The sequence below is a fragment of the Daktulosphaira vitifoliae genome, unplaced genomic scaffold (genome assembly GCF_025091365.1).
Source record: "Daktulosphaira vitifoliae isolate Bord-2020 unplaced genomic scaffold, ASM2509136v1 Scaffold_2, whole genome shotgun sequence".
NCBI lineage: Eukaryota > Metazoa > Arthropoda > Insecta > Hemiptera > Phylloxeridae > Daktulosphaira > Daktulosphaira vitifoliae.
In genome coordinates, this window is record NW_026099573.1 from 21054009 (window position 1) to 21073721 (window position 19713).

The window sequence follows — 19713 nt, forward strand, 5'->3', positions numbered from 1 at the left end:
GCCCGTATAAACAAAAAAAAAGATATATTTTATATTTAAATAGTATACAACAAATTTTTTAAAATTATATTCTTATTATTTAATATCATTGATATTTTTCATTAATCATATTTGTTAGAGTGGTCATTATCTTCCAAAATAAATTTGAAGAAATGTTTTTATATATTTACTATTATTACTAAAGTATAAAAAAACATTAATTTACTTTATTTAAATAGTTAACTTTAATATACTATATTATATTATACTAGGGATAATTGTAAATAAATAATAGACTAGCCGAGAATGAACAAAAAATAAATTATTATTTTATAAAACTTATTCAGTTATTTTAACTTTTATGCTACATAAATATATTTATTTATATAAATTATAAATATTTGTGTATATATTTATCATAAATTAATTATTTATAATAAAAATTAATCATAAAAACATATTTTAAAATTGTTGATTATTGACAACACTCCTACTCATTTAATAGACATGTACTAAATTTAACGGATAACCAGTGGAAGATTATTAAAATATTAGATTGTTTGCAAAAAAAAATTAAATATATTTTATTTGGAATCATTATATGTGAAAATTAAATTAAAATATAAATTTAAAAAAAAAATGTAATTTTGCTCGAAAACAATTATTAAAATAAGCCTTGAATCTGTAAGTCTTTATTTAATGTGTTCTTTAAATATTGGTCATATAACTTATCCATATCATCTAGTGTTGACTTGATAATCCCATGACTAGCAGAACTTGAATCTTTAAGTAATTTATTACCAATTATTTCAGCTTGAACAAAAGTGTCAGAACAATTCTTTACAATTTCAGAACAGCTTTTTGTACTGTCATTCAATTTAGAAAATTCTCCAGTGTTTGTGAAAGGAATACAAATAGAATCGATCATTTTTTCTCCGATAAAATCTATAATTTTATCATTTTTATAAAACTTACCAATAAAAGCTACCCAAATATTCATTAGTTTTTCAAACTCAGGAGAAAAATTATAAGCATATACTGAAAATATAATATAGATTTTCATTATACATTATAATACTACCAAAAATATTATTTCTTAACATATTATCAACATAACGGGGAAAACGAATTTTTAAAATTAATAAAATAATAAATAATTTAAGTTTTTTTTAAAGAATTTTAGAATTTATGATAGCATGACAATATTTTGGTACTAATAATTTTATGTCATAACTTGTTCTACAGTACAAATTCATGCTGAACACAATTCCAATTAGTATAATATCCATTTTGTTTTAATGATTTAGTCATAAATTAATGTTAAATATCTATTTGAAATTAAAATAAAATGACCATTAAGATATTAAATTCAAACTTGAGCGAATAATACGATCATCAAAGTTTTAATAAAAAATTATCCACTTTAATTCAAATAAAACATTTTTATATATAATAATAATATTTTTATTGGCATGACGATTTAAATTATTAGTATTCAATCTCGAATAATTTAGTTAGAATGATTTATGCCTAAATAATAAAATTTATACATCTTACAAGGATGTCTAAAAAATGTTACTCCAACTTCTTCAACTATACATGCAAATAAAAAAAATAATTTTGTTACTAGTAATAATAATAATAATAATTATCATTCATAAATTAAGAGGGCATCGAAGTACTTTTTTTTTTGACAAATGAAAACTCATTTTGTGGTTTGCATAAATGTTAAAAATATAGAAAAAATTAAAACAATTGTAAGAGGCATCCAAAATTTATATTTTTTTAAAAATTACACCTATTTTAACTTTGATGCGAAGCTGAAAAGATATTTATTTTAATTTGATGGGTTTTTTGTGCCTATTTAAATAATTTCTCAGATCCTACTGGTTTGATTTTGTTCAACGGTACGTCAAGAGATCACCTAGATGAAGACTCAACTCTCAACATTGTCATATGAAATATTATTAAATTAATTGGTGTCTTATTGTGGTGCAATCTAGTCGAGTCCGCCAATAGTTGACTGTTAAGATACACACTGTAAAATAGATAGTTATAATGATCAATGTCTTAAATGTTTTGTACATTTTGATTTTGGATAGTTTTCAATTTGATACCCTCTTAAAAAAAATACTTCGGTTTTAATTTTCATTGATATAATTTTCTTTTAGATTGAAAATTATAAAAATAAAAATTATTAATTTCATATTGTCATTATGTTTTACTTTTGTACGAGATAATATTAGCCAAACCGTATTTATCGAGACATATACGGAATCTTGCTTGTCGACTGCATTCAATAGATTCAAAAAACATCTGTGACTATTCAAGTTTAAATAAATATTAGATTTTTTTGAATTTATACATTTATTTAGAAATAATTAAAATATATTGTATACATATTATGGTATATTATATTATGTAGAATATTGTATCTCTCTTTATCTGGGGGTTAATCCATGCCAAATCATCCAGAAGTGGTTGCACGACCACCTTATATTTTTCTTAATTTTTCAGGGTTTATTATTTATGCAATAATTAGATTAAAACAATTTTTTTTTTTTTTTATGACCTTCCGATTTTTATGGCTATTTCAATGTAAAAAATGTTAAAAATAGCCAGAACGTTAAAAAACACACAGATTATTCAATATTAACTCAATCGACTTAAAATTTTAGGATTGACCTGATTATAACTTAAAGTTAACATTAAAAAAAAAAAATTTATGTGATATTTCAAACTTAAATGACTTTCTAAAAATGGTGCTTTTTTTGAGAAAATTGGCGTTTTTGAGCTCACCTAAAACCATTAAGAAGTTATAATTTTATAGTGATTTTCAAATGTGGTATTGTATTGTAATTAGATATCTATAAAGACAAACAACGCCAAAGTATTAGATTTAAAATTAAAAATATCCACAATACAACCTATAAAACCTATACACAATTTTTACAGAAAAGTTTATATGTAATAATTATAATATATAATAGTTACATTGTATTGTAATATATTACATATACAGTAATATATAAAAAAATTATAAAAATATGGTTTGAAAACAACAAAAAAGTATCATTAAATTACATGATTTTGATCGGATTTTTACTGATTTTCTAATGCTAAATTTTACATGTTAAACTTTTTTTCTCAAACTTCAAATTTTTATGGTGTACTAAACAGATATATAACTAAAAAATTTTNTCTCAAACTTCAAATTTTTATGGTGTATTAAGCAGATATATAACTAAAAAATTAAAAAAAAAATTTTTCGAAATTAGGTCCCCCAACAGAGATAATGCACCTAGAATACGTGTCTTTTTATAAAATTTCTAACTTTGTAGGCCTCTAAATCCCAAGAAAATTGTTTTAAATATTTGAAATTTAGTTGAAACATAGATTATATACTATACAATACCACATTTGAAAATCACTATAAAATAATAACTTCTTAATGGTTTTAGGTGAGCTCAAAAACGCCAATTTTCTCAAAAAAAGCACCATTTTTAGAAAGTCATTTAAGTTTGAAATTTCACATAAATTTTTTTTTTTTTAATGTTAACTTTAAGTTATAATCAGGTCAATCCTAAAATTTTAAGTCGATTGAGTTAATATTGAATAATCTGTGTGTTTTTTAACGTTCTGGCTATTTTTAACATTTTTTACATTGAAATAGCCATAAAAATCGGAAGGTCATAAAAAAAAAAAAAAATTGTTTTAATCTAATTATAGCATAAATAATAAACCCTGAAAATTTAAGAAAAATATGAGGTGGTCGTGCAACCACTTCTGGATGATTTGGCATGGATTGACCCCTGGTAGTGATTCAATGCGTCATATACTATGGATAGCAGCCAAAAATTTCATAAAATCTTTTTCAAAATCAAGAAAATATAAAATAGTCTTAAATTTCCTTAAATTTCCTTAAATAAATTTAGAAAAATTGAACATTTTTTTTCCTATTCTAACTATTTGAGGTTAGCTTAAGTAGTTCCAACCTTCAATAACACTCGCTATTTTGCACCTTTTTCACATTCATCAGCCATTTTCATATCACTTTCTAGCATATAATTCATTTAGTTTTCGATCTCTCTTCTATCTCCTTTTCCTCTACATTCAAGTTATTTACTAATTTTTCTGCCTTAACTTTTTCTCTTCTTAAAATACAATTCAACCATCTCAATATTTTTTTTTTTTGTTTTAAATTTATTCGACATCATTTTTGTTTTATTTCAATAAGAGGTTAAATGTACTCTTGAGGTAAAAAGTAAATTTTAAGCTTTTTCTTAAATGTATTAGTATATGATATTTAAACCCTAATTGAAATTTTAATATCTAAAAATGAAGTTCAAGATATGAATTTTTTATTACTTCAATAATAATAAATAATTATAAAAACAAAATTATTTTTAAAAAGTTGACACACATAGTAGTCCGGGCAAATTGACATAGATTAATTTGACCCTAAAACATAGGTTAAGGCACAGTTAGACTAAAAACCGTAATATTAGGCTAAGTTTACATAAAATCGAATCTTTCATTACTCTACTTGAAGTATTATTAATATTGTATCAATTGATACAAGAGCAAAACATGTAAAAAGTGTGTCAACCAAACCCGATATACCTTACTTTATTTTACTTACACTCATAAATATAAGCGAGAAAAGCATAAGCTTAATTAGTTTCATTATGTTAATTTTTAACTGACAAAAAATATTGTTTAACAAGTAAATTAAATCTGCAATAAAAAAAAAAATAATTAACAACTAACTTATATGAAAATAAATTTAGTTATTTTATGTTTAAAAATCTTTTATTTTTTTTTTAATTAAAAAATATCTAAAATTTAACTTACCAAGTCAATACAATATTCAATTTTAAATAAAAATCTATAATTTTATGATTTTTCCTATGATTTATTATTTTCCTTTTTAAAGTAGACTTTAAATGAATTGTTATTCAACAATAGCATTATTTATTTCGACATATATTTATTTATATTTTATTCACATAAAATAATATAGTGATTTATCTAAACACAGTAAAATATTGATAAAAATAATATAATTTATTATTCTGTGTCCTCATTTTACCTAAAAAATTTATATGAAATGAGTTGAGCCTTAAGCAATAAAAAAAGTGGAGGGGGCTAAATCCATTTTTATCTCTTTAAAAAAATATTTCATACACTACATAGAATAAATTTTAGCTAAATTCTTCTACGTTAAAATGTCTTATTATTTCAAAATAATAACAAAGTTAGTAAAGAATTTTTTTTCTGATTTATTTTTAGTTTTATATACCTCTTGATTTATCAATCATTGTAAACTTATTAGGTCCATCCCTCGATCCTTATTGGAATTCGTTGCAAACTTTATTTTTTTTATGGTAACATACAGTAGCTTATACAGTGTAATTTGTTGAGTGTACTACATTATTAAAACATTATGAAAAATTAAAAAGAAAACAAAATTTTAATATGATTTTTATTAGATATGCAACGGATGCTATGCAAAAAAAACTTCAAAATGTTCCCATAGAACCAAATAACACTTTTCTGTCCTTTTAATAAATAAATATAAGATTCCTATTTGTTAATCCAAGTTTTTCCAAACTAATAATAATTCAATTTGGATATTAGGATAGCTTTAGTATGTTTTTAATAATATAACGGTTTAGAAGCGAAATAAGTGTTTTGAATAATAGGACACGGCTTGCGCGGTCGTATCTACTTAGTAAATAATAAACTATAAAAAGGCTGAGCACCAATTAAAAGATTAATCTTTTGCGGTGATATAAAAGAAGGAACGGCTAACGGCAAATTATTAGGAAGTTGAATACAATTTTCTGTAATATAAGAAGACGGTATATTTTTTTTTGCTATACTTTTTACTACTAGACGTGGATAATTCGAATGAGTCGAAAAGCGAGCTGATCGTTACCGTGGTAGTATGACAAACACGTTGCTCAATACCACCTATTCCACATACGTTGTAACTAACATTGAATTTTCGTAATTTTAATAATTGTGTAACGTGACAAAAAGTATCTATATATTTTTTTATCTATTTGTATATATATATATATATATATATATATATATATTTATATTGAGCCGAATGCGTACTGCGACGGCGTTTGTCAGTTAATTAATCATGATGAGGTGTTGTGATTTGTTTGTGCGCGTGCGAGATAGTCAGCTGTGTACTACTTCAGACCGGTTCATGGACGGCATTTGTGTGTACATTCACCCCGTTCCTTTCCTATCTTGAACGTCATTTGCACTGCTCACCGCATACATTGTCGCCTTATGATTTAAATTGTTCTTAGTAATTTCCGGCACTGGGTATTAAGATTTTTTTTGACCCTTAATCTAAAGGCTAGCCGTGGTGTCGCCAACGGACCGCCGGGTCAAAGGCCGGACGAATTGTCGGAAAATAGCCATTATTGGAACTGGTCGTGGCTAATTTTCGTCCGTAGCGGATTTTTTTGTTGTGTGCGCTACAACTATAATAATTGTTTTTTTGTTTTACGTGAGTGTCCGACATTTTTTTAATATGTAATTTTTTATTTATGGCGTCTGCTGATCTTGCCTCCACTTTCTGTAGCCCTTCGTGGCTGGTAATGTATATTTTTGTAATATTATATTATTACATATAATATTAATATATAATATGATGTTATCATTTGTTCATGTATGTCACATATTATGATTATACAAGATCACCAAAACAGGGTTCTTTTATTTAAAATACAAAATAACCCTTTAACTATACGATAAAATCTCCCTCTTGTAGAAATTATTAAGTAACGCCTACACGCTGGGACCCCATTTTAATTAACCAATTAGAATACAAAGCCACAGCTTCTAGGATCACGGTAGAGATCGCTGGACTACCCTCTTCACACTATAAAAAGCCATTTTTCTCCATCTAAACCAGTTTTTTTTGACGATTTTAAAATACACAAAATCTACGACACTCTACTCAAGATTTCACTTTCCGGGACTTAATTAATTTGGATTTAGAATATTTTTCTTTAAAACTAAATGAAACTTAGAAATTTTAAAGTGAATTTTGTTTTAGTGAATCTTTTAATTAAATTTAATTTGTTCAATCATTAATAATATTTTAAACATTACATTTTTTTTTTAAATTATTTTATTTTAATGATAAATCCAACCTAAATTTAGACTTTTATTTAATAATAAAAATTTATTGTGAGCTTTTCTTATTGGGTAGCTAGTCTCGTTGCTAATGTCTTTGTTTTAACAAACATCGCGCCGGCAGACAAAGCTAAAGGTCACAATCTTCTCAATTTAAATTGAGATTTAAATTTATTTGACTAAGTGTATTGCAACTCTATACTTATTGGGTAGCTAGTCTCGTTGCTAATGTCTTTGTTTTAACAAACATCTCTCCGGCAGACAACGCAGAGAAACTTACGAATATATTTGCAGTGTTTAATTTTTGTCTTGGTGATTATTGTGCCGCATCCTTTCATGGTGCTTTATTTTAGCACCGGGATACATTGGGCCACCGCAATTCTGCCTTGATAAATTTTTTATATAGATATAGATATTTCTGAATCTTGTTTTGGCCAGGCCAGAGGAAAATTTAAGAAATATTGGTATCGATCTCTCAATAAAAAAAATATACTTTCTAAAAAAAAAAATACTTATTCAATAAACGTAAAAAATCAATAAGTAAAAAAATCAAAATTGTTTTTATAATAAAATACAGAGTGTTTAAAATCGTTTACAAGTAAGATCAGTCTTAGATTTTGTGTAATTAAATCATATTATTTAAAGTCTTGAGTCGTTTTTTGTAATCAATTATATAGACTATATGACATATAGTGTAAATCGTATACGTAGTGCGTTTAATACGGAAATCAAAACTGGATTACTTAAAGTATTATTGTATTACACAGGACGTAAGGTAAGTACAATTTAACCTATGCTTTCGAACTTCCAACAATCTATCGCGTGATAAACCATTAATAATTAATGAGAGAAACAATTAATGAGAAAATTAATTTAAATAAAATTGAAGACAATTATATCTACATTAAAGTTACAAAAACTTATAATAAATAATGATTATAATAATTTACTAAGCACCCCTAATTTCTTTTTATATTTAACTCTTTAATAACCCTACTCTATAATTTTATAATTTCTTCTTTTCTTTCTTTTAAATTTTTTATTTTTGGTTTATTACATTTAGTATTTAATGTTTTGAGCCAGATTATTTTCTTTGTGCGCCGTGCCATTAGCACGTGTGGCGAATTTTTTTATATTTTTTTTATAGTTTTTTTTGTGTAGGTGCCCCTATTTTTTTTATTTAGGTCCCGCAACATGACAGACGTGTACAAGACCACCTGTCATGTTATATCTATATTTTTTTTGTGATTTTTTATAGGTTTTATATTATATTTTATGGGTGATATGTATATATTATTGGTACAATGTGGTGACGTAGTGCATTTTATTCCGGGGTGTCCCAACGTCTTGCAAGCTAAGTCTTTTTTTTCTTTTTTTTTTTTCCCTCCTGTTCGACTTAATGTAGACCGCCCCGGAACTGCCGTTAGGCATTGCTTCGGGGCGGCCTACGTCGCCTTCGTCTTCACATCACCGCGCTGAGAAATCCCAGCACGGCGTAGCCCCCCCCGTTAGCCGGACCCCACTAGAGGGTCCGTTGCCCGGGTTTGACCACGTGGAGGTGGGGGTGGGCTATCATCACAACTGACGGTCGGATTTTGATTCCGACCTACTTTTTGGCTGGGGCAGTCTTTTGATTGATGCCCCTCCTTCCTGCACCTGAAACAGGCCTTCGACCTGTCTGGCCCTTTGCAAGCATGGGCGATGTGCCCACGTTCCAGACACCTGTAGCACTGAGGACCTTTATCAAGAATCCTCAGCCTACAGGATGTCCAACCTAACCGTACTCGGTTAATCGATGTCAGGCGATGGGCAACTCTGAGGGGCACCTCACACCTTGCATACCGCCCTTTACCGCCGGTGTTCGTGTGGACCGTGATTTGTCCCACGTGCGGCGGCAGTTCTCCGTCAGGAGACTTCAGGGCGGTGCAAAGTGCTCGGTGCACGTCTCGCTCCTCCTGCTACTCCTCCACGTCCAAGAGAAGGACAGTGCAGGTCATCGAAGGTCGGTGAACCCGCACGTCCATCTCCTGTAGAGCCATCTTCAGTTTGGCTGCCAAAAGGTCCGCTTGTTCCGCGGTCCCCCGGACCGCCAGTAGGACGGCCCCCGCATGGGTTCTCCGGGTCCTGGACACTTCAATGCCCAGGGCCTGGAGGTCAACAGCAGCCATGGCTATGCCCATTACCGTGGCATACTTTTGACCTTCCCTTAGGGGGCCGATCACAACTGCTTCCGTGCGAGGCACTCTGGTCCGCAGTTTTTTGTAAAAGTGTAGGTGTAACTATTATTTTTATTAATATCTATTTTTTTTTCTTTGTCCCCTTTAATTTGTAGATGAGGTTTTTTGACCGTTCGGTTTTTTGCCTCGTGTTAACTTAATTTTTTTTGTTTTTGCGTGTTCCATCTTCAATGGACTCGTGTATTTTTTTTTCTTTCAAAAATCATCTCCCCTTAGATTATAAGGTACGGGCAACGGCCTTGTATAAGGTCATCCCTCATTAATATGGTTATGTGACAACTGTCACGAGGTTTTGGTGTACATCTTCTATCAACGACTCAACGGATATCAACTTTAATATTTATTAATTTTATATTTTTGTCTAATTGTTTTAACATACAAAATTTAATTTTTCTTTAAAATCCTACTGTGGTCCGACAATACATTGTCTCCCCCAGTAGGTTGGCGACCCTTTTTCTTGTTACTTTTTCAATACGCCATGAAAGTTACAAATTTTTCGTTGCGGCCAATTAATTAAATTTTTTTTTATATTTGTAACCTTTCAATTGCACCATCTTTTCTGTGATAAAATTACTCTCGGATCCCGAATCTAACGACACATGACCTGCTTATCGTGTTCACCACGTATTAATACCACCGCTGTAGAAAATAACACTGCGCTATCTTTGTCAACCACTGCCTGGGCTATCATGGTCATTGACTCGTTATCGGTAGCAAGCGTATTTGATGTTATTGGTGTGTCATTACTTTTATTATAATTAGTGCTATAGACTGAAGCACTTAATGATGCTTCGATAACGTTGTTTCGCGGCGGCAAATCTAATAATTCGTTGTGAGATTTCGAACATTCAATGCACAAACGCACATAACATAATTTATTCGGATGAGATCTTGGACAAATCTTACACAAATTTAACTCCGTGATCTTTATTATTCGCTGGTCAATTATTAACGATAGTAATTTTGAACACTGATATACGGTATGCTGGTTTTCACATATATAGCACCTTATACTTGGCGCATACGCTATTAATGTCGTTTTAGGACGATGTCCTTTCAAATTGAAATGAAACTGTGTCGGCGTAGAATGATTATGGATGTTAAGCAAATTTTCGATTTCTTCCAATATTTTGTAGCGCTGGCTCAAAAAATCGATTAATATAGATACTTCGGATATTTTTTCATCATTTGACTAAGCCTCCCACAATTCAAGTGACAGTTTATCTAATTTAGTGCATAACAAATGGAGTAATAAAGGATCTCATTCCATTGGTTTTTGCTCTAATGCTTTGATCACGCGTTTATGCCCATAATCCCATCAACAAGATTACGGAGTTTGACCGCCGACTCAGCGCCGGGGCACATTGGGCAACCATAATACCACCTTGATAAAATGTTTAGAAAGATATAAATATTTTTAAATCTTGTTTTGGCCAGATCAGATGAAGCTCTAAAAAATATTAGTGTTGATATCATAATAAAATATACTCTCGCAAAAGGATACTTATATAATAAATTGAAAAAAGGGTACATTGTTAAATTATATTTATAATAAAAATATATAGTTTATAGAATCATTTACATACAAAAACAAGTTATAGATTTTTTGTAACGATCTCGTATTATTTAAATTTAAAACGTTTTTTTAAACAGTCTTATAAATAATTCATATATGACAAGTATAGATGTAGCTTCATTTGAACAAATGTTATTTATATTCGTTCATTATATCTTTCAATAAAATTTTAAAAACAATTAAATAGCAATTAGCTATTATGTTAAAGATATTTTTCTAAAATTATTTTATAAGTTAAAATTGACAGAAAAATGATTTTTACGAAATATTTTTCTTTTTTTTTCTTTTTGACTCTTGTGAGTAAAATTATAACACTATAAAATAATATTTTTAAATTATATTAGAAAATACTATTTTGTAAATAAATGACATTTTCTTTTACAAATTTTATATCAAAAGTTTCTAAATTGAATTTTTCTGTATTCATACACTAAATATTTATTTATAACCTAAATTTATTCATTAGTCAGTTAGAGTATAGTAACATTTCAACATTACAGATTTAAATTTTAGAAAACTCTAATAATTAATTTATTTGACATAGACCTTTTCATACTTTTCCTGCTTTCCTACTTTATGTTATATATTTGTAATGATAAAAATATTGTACTGATTGTTCCATTGACTAATAATAGTTTTACAGGTAAAATCCAATGACACCATTCAGCAGTCAAAGCAGAACTTATTAACTTGATTCCAAAATTATGGTTTGGATAATAAGGAAATCATAAGTAAATTAACTTTTCTACATAGATTAAAATTGAACTATTTTTTTAACTTCTACTCAATTGGTATGCAATTTTTTATTTAAAATTCAAGTAAACATAATCTATAAAAATTAATATTAACCAAACTAAATATTTAATAAATATTAGATTAGAAGATATTTTGTAATATAATAAATAGTTATTATATTAACGTTTTTAATCTTTTAATTATTTTTATTATAGATTCTCAAAACAAATTTTCTCGTAAATTTGAAAAATTTTATTGAGACGGAGTATAGATATTCTACGTTGTGGTCATAAGAAAATAATTAAAGAAATTGCAAATACTTTGTACGCATATGTTTGTAAAAACGATCAAAAAGTAGAAATGTTGCACAACTGTTGTTTAATATATGCTGATGAACTTACAGATTTAAAGGAAAATAAGGATCTTATTGACTATTATGAAAATATGGTTTGCGATTGGAGTTATGAAGATAAAAATTTGACAACGGTACTTCGAGAAGATAACATGACTATGGACAAATAGTTGTATTGACTGGTGATACTGAAGATACAGGCCGCATCAAGGTGGATCGTTATAATTAAGATTTAAAAATATTAATGGATGACGACAGATTTATTTTAATTGTTAAAAAAATATTTAATTTGTAAAAATTATATAAAACAATAAATAGTAAAAAAATGTCTGTGTTATCTACAATATATTAGTAAATTTTTTATGAAATTTTGACACTGATTACAAATGTGTCTTTAACTTTTTTCCATCATATTTAGTTTTTGAAATAATAACTTATGAGTAATTACATATTATTTATATTATTAGAAAAACTGAAAAATAATTTTTTGTTTTTTCATTTTTCTAATAAACTTCATGATGTTAAAAACGAGTTGTGCGAAATTTGGGACTTATCCGTCAAGTATAACTATTTTTATAGATCTTGTGAAGTTCAAAAATAAAAATTGTTTATTTTACATGGCAAATTTATATAACAATGGGAAAAACGTAATAATGAAAAAAAATATACTCATGCAATTTTATTTTTCTAGGTCATTTTTTAGTAGAGTTTTTTATGGATTCAAGAAACAAATTTTTTACCTAATAATATTTTAATAGAGTATCTTAGATAAAATATTTTTTCATCTGGTATGTTATTATGACAATTCAATGAAAAACCTAAGTACAAATAGTGTTTAAAAATTGCTAAAATTATTTCTTTCAGGACAATTTTAGGATATGTTCCAGAACAATTGCGTTCTTCAGACATGCATCAAATTAAAGCTTTTAAAATGTTCTATAAGATAAAAAAAAATTTGTCCCAGCGACAGTTCTACACTATTTTTTTTTTTTTGAAAATGGCAATCCAGGAAAACAAATTCACAATTTCTTTTAAAATAATATTATTTTAAAATATAAAATATGTTTTTTAGCTTCGATGCGAAGCTGAGAAGGTATTAATTTTACTATGATGTGTTTTTTTTTTTTTTAACTAAATATTTTCACAAATAATAATAGTTAAGAATTCTTTTTTGTATTAAATTTCACATCACAATCATATCACTAAAATGAATCATTTTTGTAACATTATAGACTAAAAAATACTTTGAGAAAACAAATTACTGCGCTGATTTAAAATCTGCAATAAGATTTTTTCTATTTCCTCTTTTTTGAGATTATTACTAAAACAAGTATTTATATATAAAAAGTAAATTAATGCTACAATTGAAATATTCAATTGTAAAAACCGATAGCACAGTAGGGTCGCGGCATAGTATAGATGTGGAATATTTGGAACCAGTATAGATGATATCCTGACAGTGATTAAAATCACTGTCATAAGAAACTCTTCGATGGAAATCTGTAGGTAGTGTTTAATTTTAAGAAATTGGTCGATTATTTCAAAAGCAACAATAACTCTTATTCCTCTAATTTTATCCCGATTAGTTATTTGATTTATAATTATAATATATGAATAAATAATAATTATAGTAATTAAATATAGTATTGATATTCAATAATTTAATATTGCAATTTATACGGAGAAATTATAAAAATAATAAAGTAGTTATATATAGCTTCACTTATACGTGTATAAAAATTTAAAGGGCTTGATGCAATATTTTTCAATAAAAACTGTTTGTTACTATAAATGAATGCACTGGACTACAAGAAACTTTCATCAGAATCAATATCTAAATTTAGCTGCAAGTTTGTGACTTTTCTCAGGTTGTTGAAAAGGGAACTTAATTAATACTAATTGGCCAGGTGAGTATTTGGTTAATTAATGATTTTTATCATAATTAATCTTTTGAATGTTTTGCGCATTTTTTCTATATTCAGGTATTTTTTTTCTAACTGTTTTTAATTCTTGTAAAGATTTTTTTATGTTATAGGGTAAGGTTTCTGTTATTATTTGTAGGTAAAATGACAAATTAGCATTAAAGCCATGTAAAAAATAAAATGGTGTAAGATATTTGTGGTATATTATTGTAACTGAATATAATATATTGTAAATAATAAGACCATTTATGTTGAGCATCGTCTTTAATATAATTTCTAATAGCTTGGCAAATTACTCCATTAATTCTTTCTGTGAACCCTTGTAATTGCGGAGCATAACTAGAAGAAAATAATTGCTGAATTCCAAAGTTTTTGCAAATTTTTTTTCAAGATGTACTACCAAAATGAGTTCCTCTATCAGAAGTTATATATCTGAATACACCATATTTTGTTACGAAATTATATAACAGTATTAGCATCAGCTGATCTGGTAGCTTTTGTAAAAACATATTTAGTGCCGAACGTAAAAACTAATATATATTTTTAGCTTCGATGCGAAGCTGAGAAGGTATTGGTTTTACTATGATGTGTTTTTTTTTGTGTCTATTACCACTTTTTCTCAGCTCTCATTGAACCGATTTCTTTCAATGATACGTCAAAAGATCGTATCTAGTCGAAGACATTATCCTCAAAAATTGAAAAAATTTCCCTCGTTCCCTGTAAATGGGGGAAACCTCATTGCCATAACTTTTTTAAAAATAATCAAATCAATATAATTTATTTTTATATAATGCATGATAGTATTACCTTTCATTTGGTATAATTTTTTTATTAATCTGACTCTTTACCTGCCCACAAAGGGGGATTTAAAATGACAACTTTTTCAACTTAACTTTTGAAAGTGTTCCGGAAAGTCTGACACTTTTATATATATCTTATATTAAAGCTAATGTAATGTACTTTATTATGAAAAAAAAAATTTCGGACTTTATTTTGTCTTCACGGTGAAAATGGCTACCAAACGCTATTATTGTGTGAAAATTCTCGATTTTTTTTTTACATTTTTAGCTTTATAATGCTATAACTTATTGAAAAGTGTATAGATCAACACAATTTTTTTATGAGAAATAATATTTTTTTCTCTTTTTCATTCAGGATATTAATAAGGAAATAGCAGATCATGTAGCTTTTGGAATAATCCACCAATTTTTTTTTAATTAAACATTATCTAAAGATTTGCATCGAAGAGTTTTTTTTATAGTGATTTTAATCACTGTCAGATATCATTATAATTAATCTAACTATGCCACGTCACCACTGTGCCGCGACCCTCCTGTGCTGGGTATTTTTATTATTACTACTAATTAATGGATCAAGAAAATCTGCCGTTAGTCTATTTAAAGGTTTGCAGCATATTAATGGAATAGGTTGTAATTCTCCAGCAGGTTTACCTTGTGCTTTTTTATTTATTTGGCATTAATGGCAGGTTTTAATAAAGTTTGTTACATCGTTTATTAGATTGGGCCAGTAATATTTAATTTGTATTTTCTTTATTGTTTTAGTGATTCTCATATGTCCTGACATAGGTGGGTTATGATATGCTGAAATTATATCTTCTTACGAAAATTTGTGGTATTACAATTAAATCTTTGATATTTTGTTTCGAAATAAATTGTTTAAAATATAATATGTCATATTTAATTAGAAATCTCCTAAAAATTTTACAAAATTTATTAGTTACATTATCTCCATTTTTTGTTTTAACTATTTGTTGACAAAATGGATCGTCTTTTTGTCTATTAATTATATCAATATTTTTTAATAATGGTCCGAATCTATGATATTTAATAGTTATATCATGGATGTCATCACAATTATTAGCAATTTTATAATAATTATTATTAGATGAATCGTCTTTTTTAGGAATTAAACAAACTATTGGTTTAATATAATTATTATTTTGTGAATCACTATTCGACTCGAATCTATTAAGTTTATGGTCGCAGTTTGACTTACAAATTCGTAATTTGTAATATTATTATTGTAACTCATAGGGTCGAACCTGGACGACTCTCCACTGAATCTTTTGTTAATTTGTTCACTGTATTTTTTATATTAATTAAGTATCAACTCATTAAAGTCCTAAGTCAATTATAAGTGTAAATATATTTTTAAACATAATAAATAGCAACTAATTATCAAACGCATTATCTCTTCATTTTGTCTACCGTACCAACCCAGTCACAACATTTTTTGGCAGCGGTGTGATCAACATTTATTTTCTACTGGAGAATCAATTACAGTCAACATTCTACTTTATTTTTCCGTGTTTCTTCAGTAAGTGTTGACACGATACCCACGTGTCCACGAGGTACGTTATACAAAAAATTTTATTAATCCAGTGCGTTCTAGTAATTTTTAATTACTATTTTTATTTTTACTTTTTGTATATATCGTGTTTTTTTTTAATAAACAAAATTTCAATATTTCGAAAAGTAAATCCGATAGTGACACAAGGGCGGGTTTGTGCAAACGTCGCACATTCTTTGAATAGGCGTTTCTAGCTGTATCGTATTCGTCAATCAAGGCCGCCAACTGTGTAGCACCTACACTCGCATCCGTCTCTGGTTAACTGTCAGAAATTTTACAAGTGCGACAACCGGTTCTGACGACATCTAGTGAATACATTTTTTATCGAAAAATCCAAACCGTGGATAACGCGCACTCTAGAATATAGTTGCCACACCCATACGCTGTTGGTACGCGCTCTATCAAAAAAAAAAAGTTTTTTTAAATTTACAAAACACCTTCGTTATCGTCAGACTACTATGCCATTTTATTACTGTACGAAGGAGACCAGTTGATCCGGCCGTCATCTCCACTAATCATTACCGGCGTATTAATCATCAACAATAACAAGAAAGCAAATAAACAAGAAGTGTTTATTTTATTATTATTATTTTTTTTACTACGTTCAAAAGAAGATTATTTTCATTCACTATTTCAACTCAAGGGAATCATATCATTTACCGTGTCATTTCAAGGAAGTTATTTCAATTGAAGGAGATGTTTTCATTCTCTCACTCGTCATTTCAAAAACTAAGTCATGCAGTTATTCTACGTTAATCCAATTCATTCAACTTCAACAACGTTGTTTTTTCTAATTCAATGCAATTGTGTATCTCGCACTGTAAGTAACCATACATATGTTTTGTTTTTGAATATTACAAACAAAAAATATGTGCTTAATAGTAAGGTTGGAATAACTGATATATTTCAATTTAAAATTTTCTTTTTCAACTCATGTATAAGAATATTTAATTTAAATTTTATTCTTTTCTTTGAATTCTTAGTACTCTTTTTTTTTAATGCAGACTATTTTAGTTCTTGATAAAAGTGCAATATAAGTCATAATAATTTAGTACAACGTTAACACAGTATTTCTCTTTTTTTGTTATTAATTTAAATTAAATTTAATTTAATTGAAAGGCTTGCTGCGACAACCAGATAAATCCACTTTTTGAAATTTTTTAGGACAATGTAAATTTTGTTTAAAAACTATTATTTATACTAAAATAGTGTTAACAAAATTTATTTGAATTCTACACTCATTTTTACATACATATTTGAAGTTAGATTTGAAAAAAAAAATATTAATATTGAAATATTGTTAGTCAAAGTTGAAGGGACCATGGATTTATCTGGTTGTTGCACTGAAAAACACTTTATTTTTTATTAGTACTCAAATGAAGTCAATTTTATTCTTAAATGTATTTGGATTTTTAATGCTATGATCATGTATAAATACTAAATAACAACTTAAGTTTCTAAAAATGTCGGATCAATCCTGATTTATCTGATTGTTGCAGCAAATTACAAAACAAGATAAGTCCATTTCATTAAAAACTCCATCACTATTGATCGGATTTAACTAGTTGTTGCGTCTGAATTTCAAGAATAATTTTCTTTATACATTTCCGTAAAAAAGTGAGTTTTGAAAAAAAGTGGATTTATCTGGTTGTTGGTGCAAGTCCTTCAATTTTAATAATTCATTTTTGTTTTATAATTACTATCAGACGAGCACTATTATATCCAACTGACCAATACTATACATTATTTTATAATAGTTAAGTTTTATATAATAACAAATAATTTTTCTGGGATCAAATTATTTTTTTTGAAGGGGAAAGGGAACGGCAAAACAGTTGATGTTTGTTTCCTATTATGGTTTTATGAATTACAATTAATTCAATTTATACAGTAAAACAAAACAAAATAAAATAACAATACACCTTGGAATATCAAAACCTAATTATATAAAATATATATATATATATTTGGGTGCTGTTACTGAAGGTTTTTTACCTTGGAATATCAAAACCTAATTATATAAAATATATATATATATATTTGGGTGCTGTTACTGAAGGCTTTTTTTTTTTATTTTTATTTTTGGTTTTAATTGATTTTACAGGGATAGAGATTGATTTGGTAAATCAACTCTATCGGTAATCTATACAATCCTACTATTCTCCTTTCGTTATTTTTAATTCTTTTACACTTTTTTTGTTCATCCTCAACATTTCGCTTAATCAATTATGTTGATACATATCGTCGCAAGATACTGAATCACCAGATAGTGATAATTCTAGCGGAGAACTTTACGAGCCACAGGGAAGAACCGCACGTAATACGGCTATCGGTCGAGCAACAGATTCCGTCGCGAAAACCAAAGGCACTTTTACGCGTTCCGCCGCTCTTTTACTTAAAGCTCGCGAGTATTTCGACACGAATCGTCCAAAGAAAGGTCTGCCGTTACCGTCGCTAGCGAACAACCTACATACGAAAAACCCTGAACATACTATATCACTCAAAGCTCAAACACCACTGTTTCAATCGCCAGCACCGTTCCCGCGCAAAATCATGGCAACTGCTAGTAATAATTTATTTAAATACGAAGTCTCGGGACCAAGCAAGGAAAAACAATACATTAGTATTGATCAAGCTTTACGTGTAATACCAATTTTCGATGGTGAAGCCACAGAAGAAAATTTTGATTTTCAACAAGCATGTCGTTTTGCTCTTAGGATGATGCATCCAATTGATACCACATATTTAATGCAAGGTATCCTGACTCGTTTAGCTGGGCGAGCACTACGTATGATTCGATATAAGAAAATTACAAAGTTCAGCAAACTTCATGAAATATTAGATATTACTATTGAAACAAAATAGTCTGTTTTGGGAATAAAGTTGATTCATGCATTTTTTAAAAAGTTATAGCAATATAATGTTAACAAATGTAAAATATAGTATCAAGAATTTTTTCACAAAAGTAGCATATTTTTGTATACGGTATTCATTTTCACCATGAAGACAAGTCCAAAGATCAAATTTTTTTTTTCAAATTAAAGTATATTACATAAGATTTAATTTAAGGTATATATAAAAGTTTCAGTCTTTCCGGAACATTTTCAAAAGTCAAGTTGAAAAAGTTAATTTTTTGTAAAAAAGTTACCATTTTGAAACCCTTCCTGTGGGCTGTTAAAGGATCAAATGTTCACAAAACTATATAAAATGATAGGTAAATATCTAAGGTATCTATAAAAAAAAAAAAAATTAAATTGATTCAGTCATTTTTAAAAAAGTTATGACAATTTTAAGTAAAAAAAGTTATAGTCACCATAATTATTTTTAAAATTGAATTATTTATTGAAATAAGTTTGAAAAATTATAGCTTAAAAAAAA

General features: G+C 27.7%; 1 protein-coding gene and 1 long non-coding RNA gene across 2 annotated transcripts in view; one reads left to right on the plus strand and one right to left on the minus strand.

The window, feature by feature from the left end:
* Nucleotides 1-300: 300 nt before the first annotated feature.
* Nucleotides 301-19713, minus strand: part of LOC126899695 (uncharacterized) — a 42490-nt gene continuing 23077 nt past the window's right edge. The window contains exons 3-6 of the mRNA XM_050674810.1: nt 4622-4716; nt 2205-2301; nt 1537-1572; nt 301-1017 (exon numbers count right to left, since the gene is read on the minus strand). Of these exons, the coding sequence (XP_050530767.1) occupies nt 644-1017; nt 1537-1572; nt 2205-2301; nt 4622-4666 (552 nt within the window). The 5' untranslated portion in view covers nt 4667-4716 and the 3' untranslated portion in view covers nt 301-643. The remainder of the gene's footprint in view (nt 1018-1536; nt 1573-2204; nt 2302-4621; nt 4717-19713) is intronic.
* Nucleotides 11451-12385, plus strand: LOC126899707 (uncharacterized). Its single transcript, XR_007702686.1, has 2 exons — nt 11451-11687; nt 11907-12385. It is a non-coding gene; the product is annotated as an uncharacterized LOC126899707 (long non-coding RNA).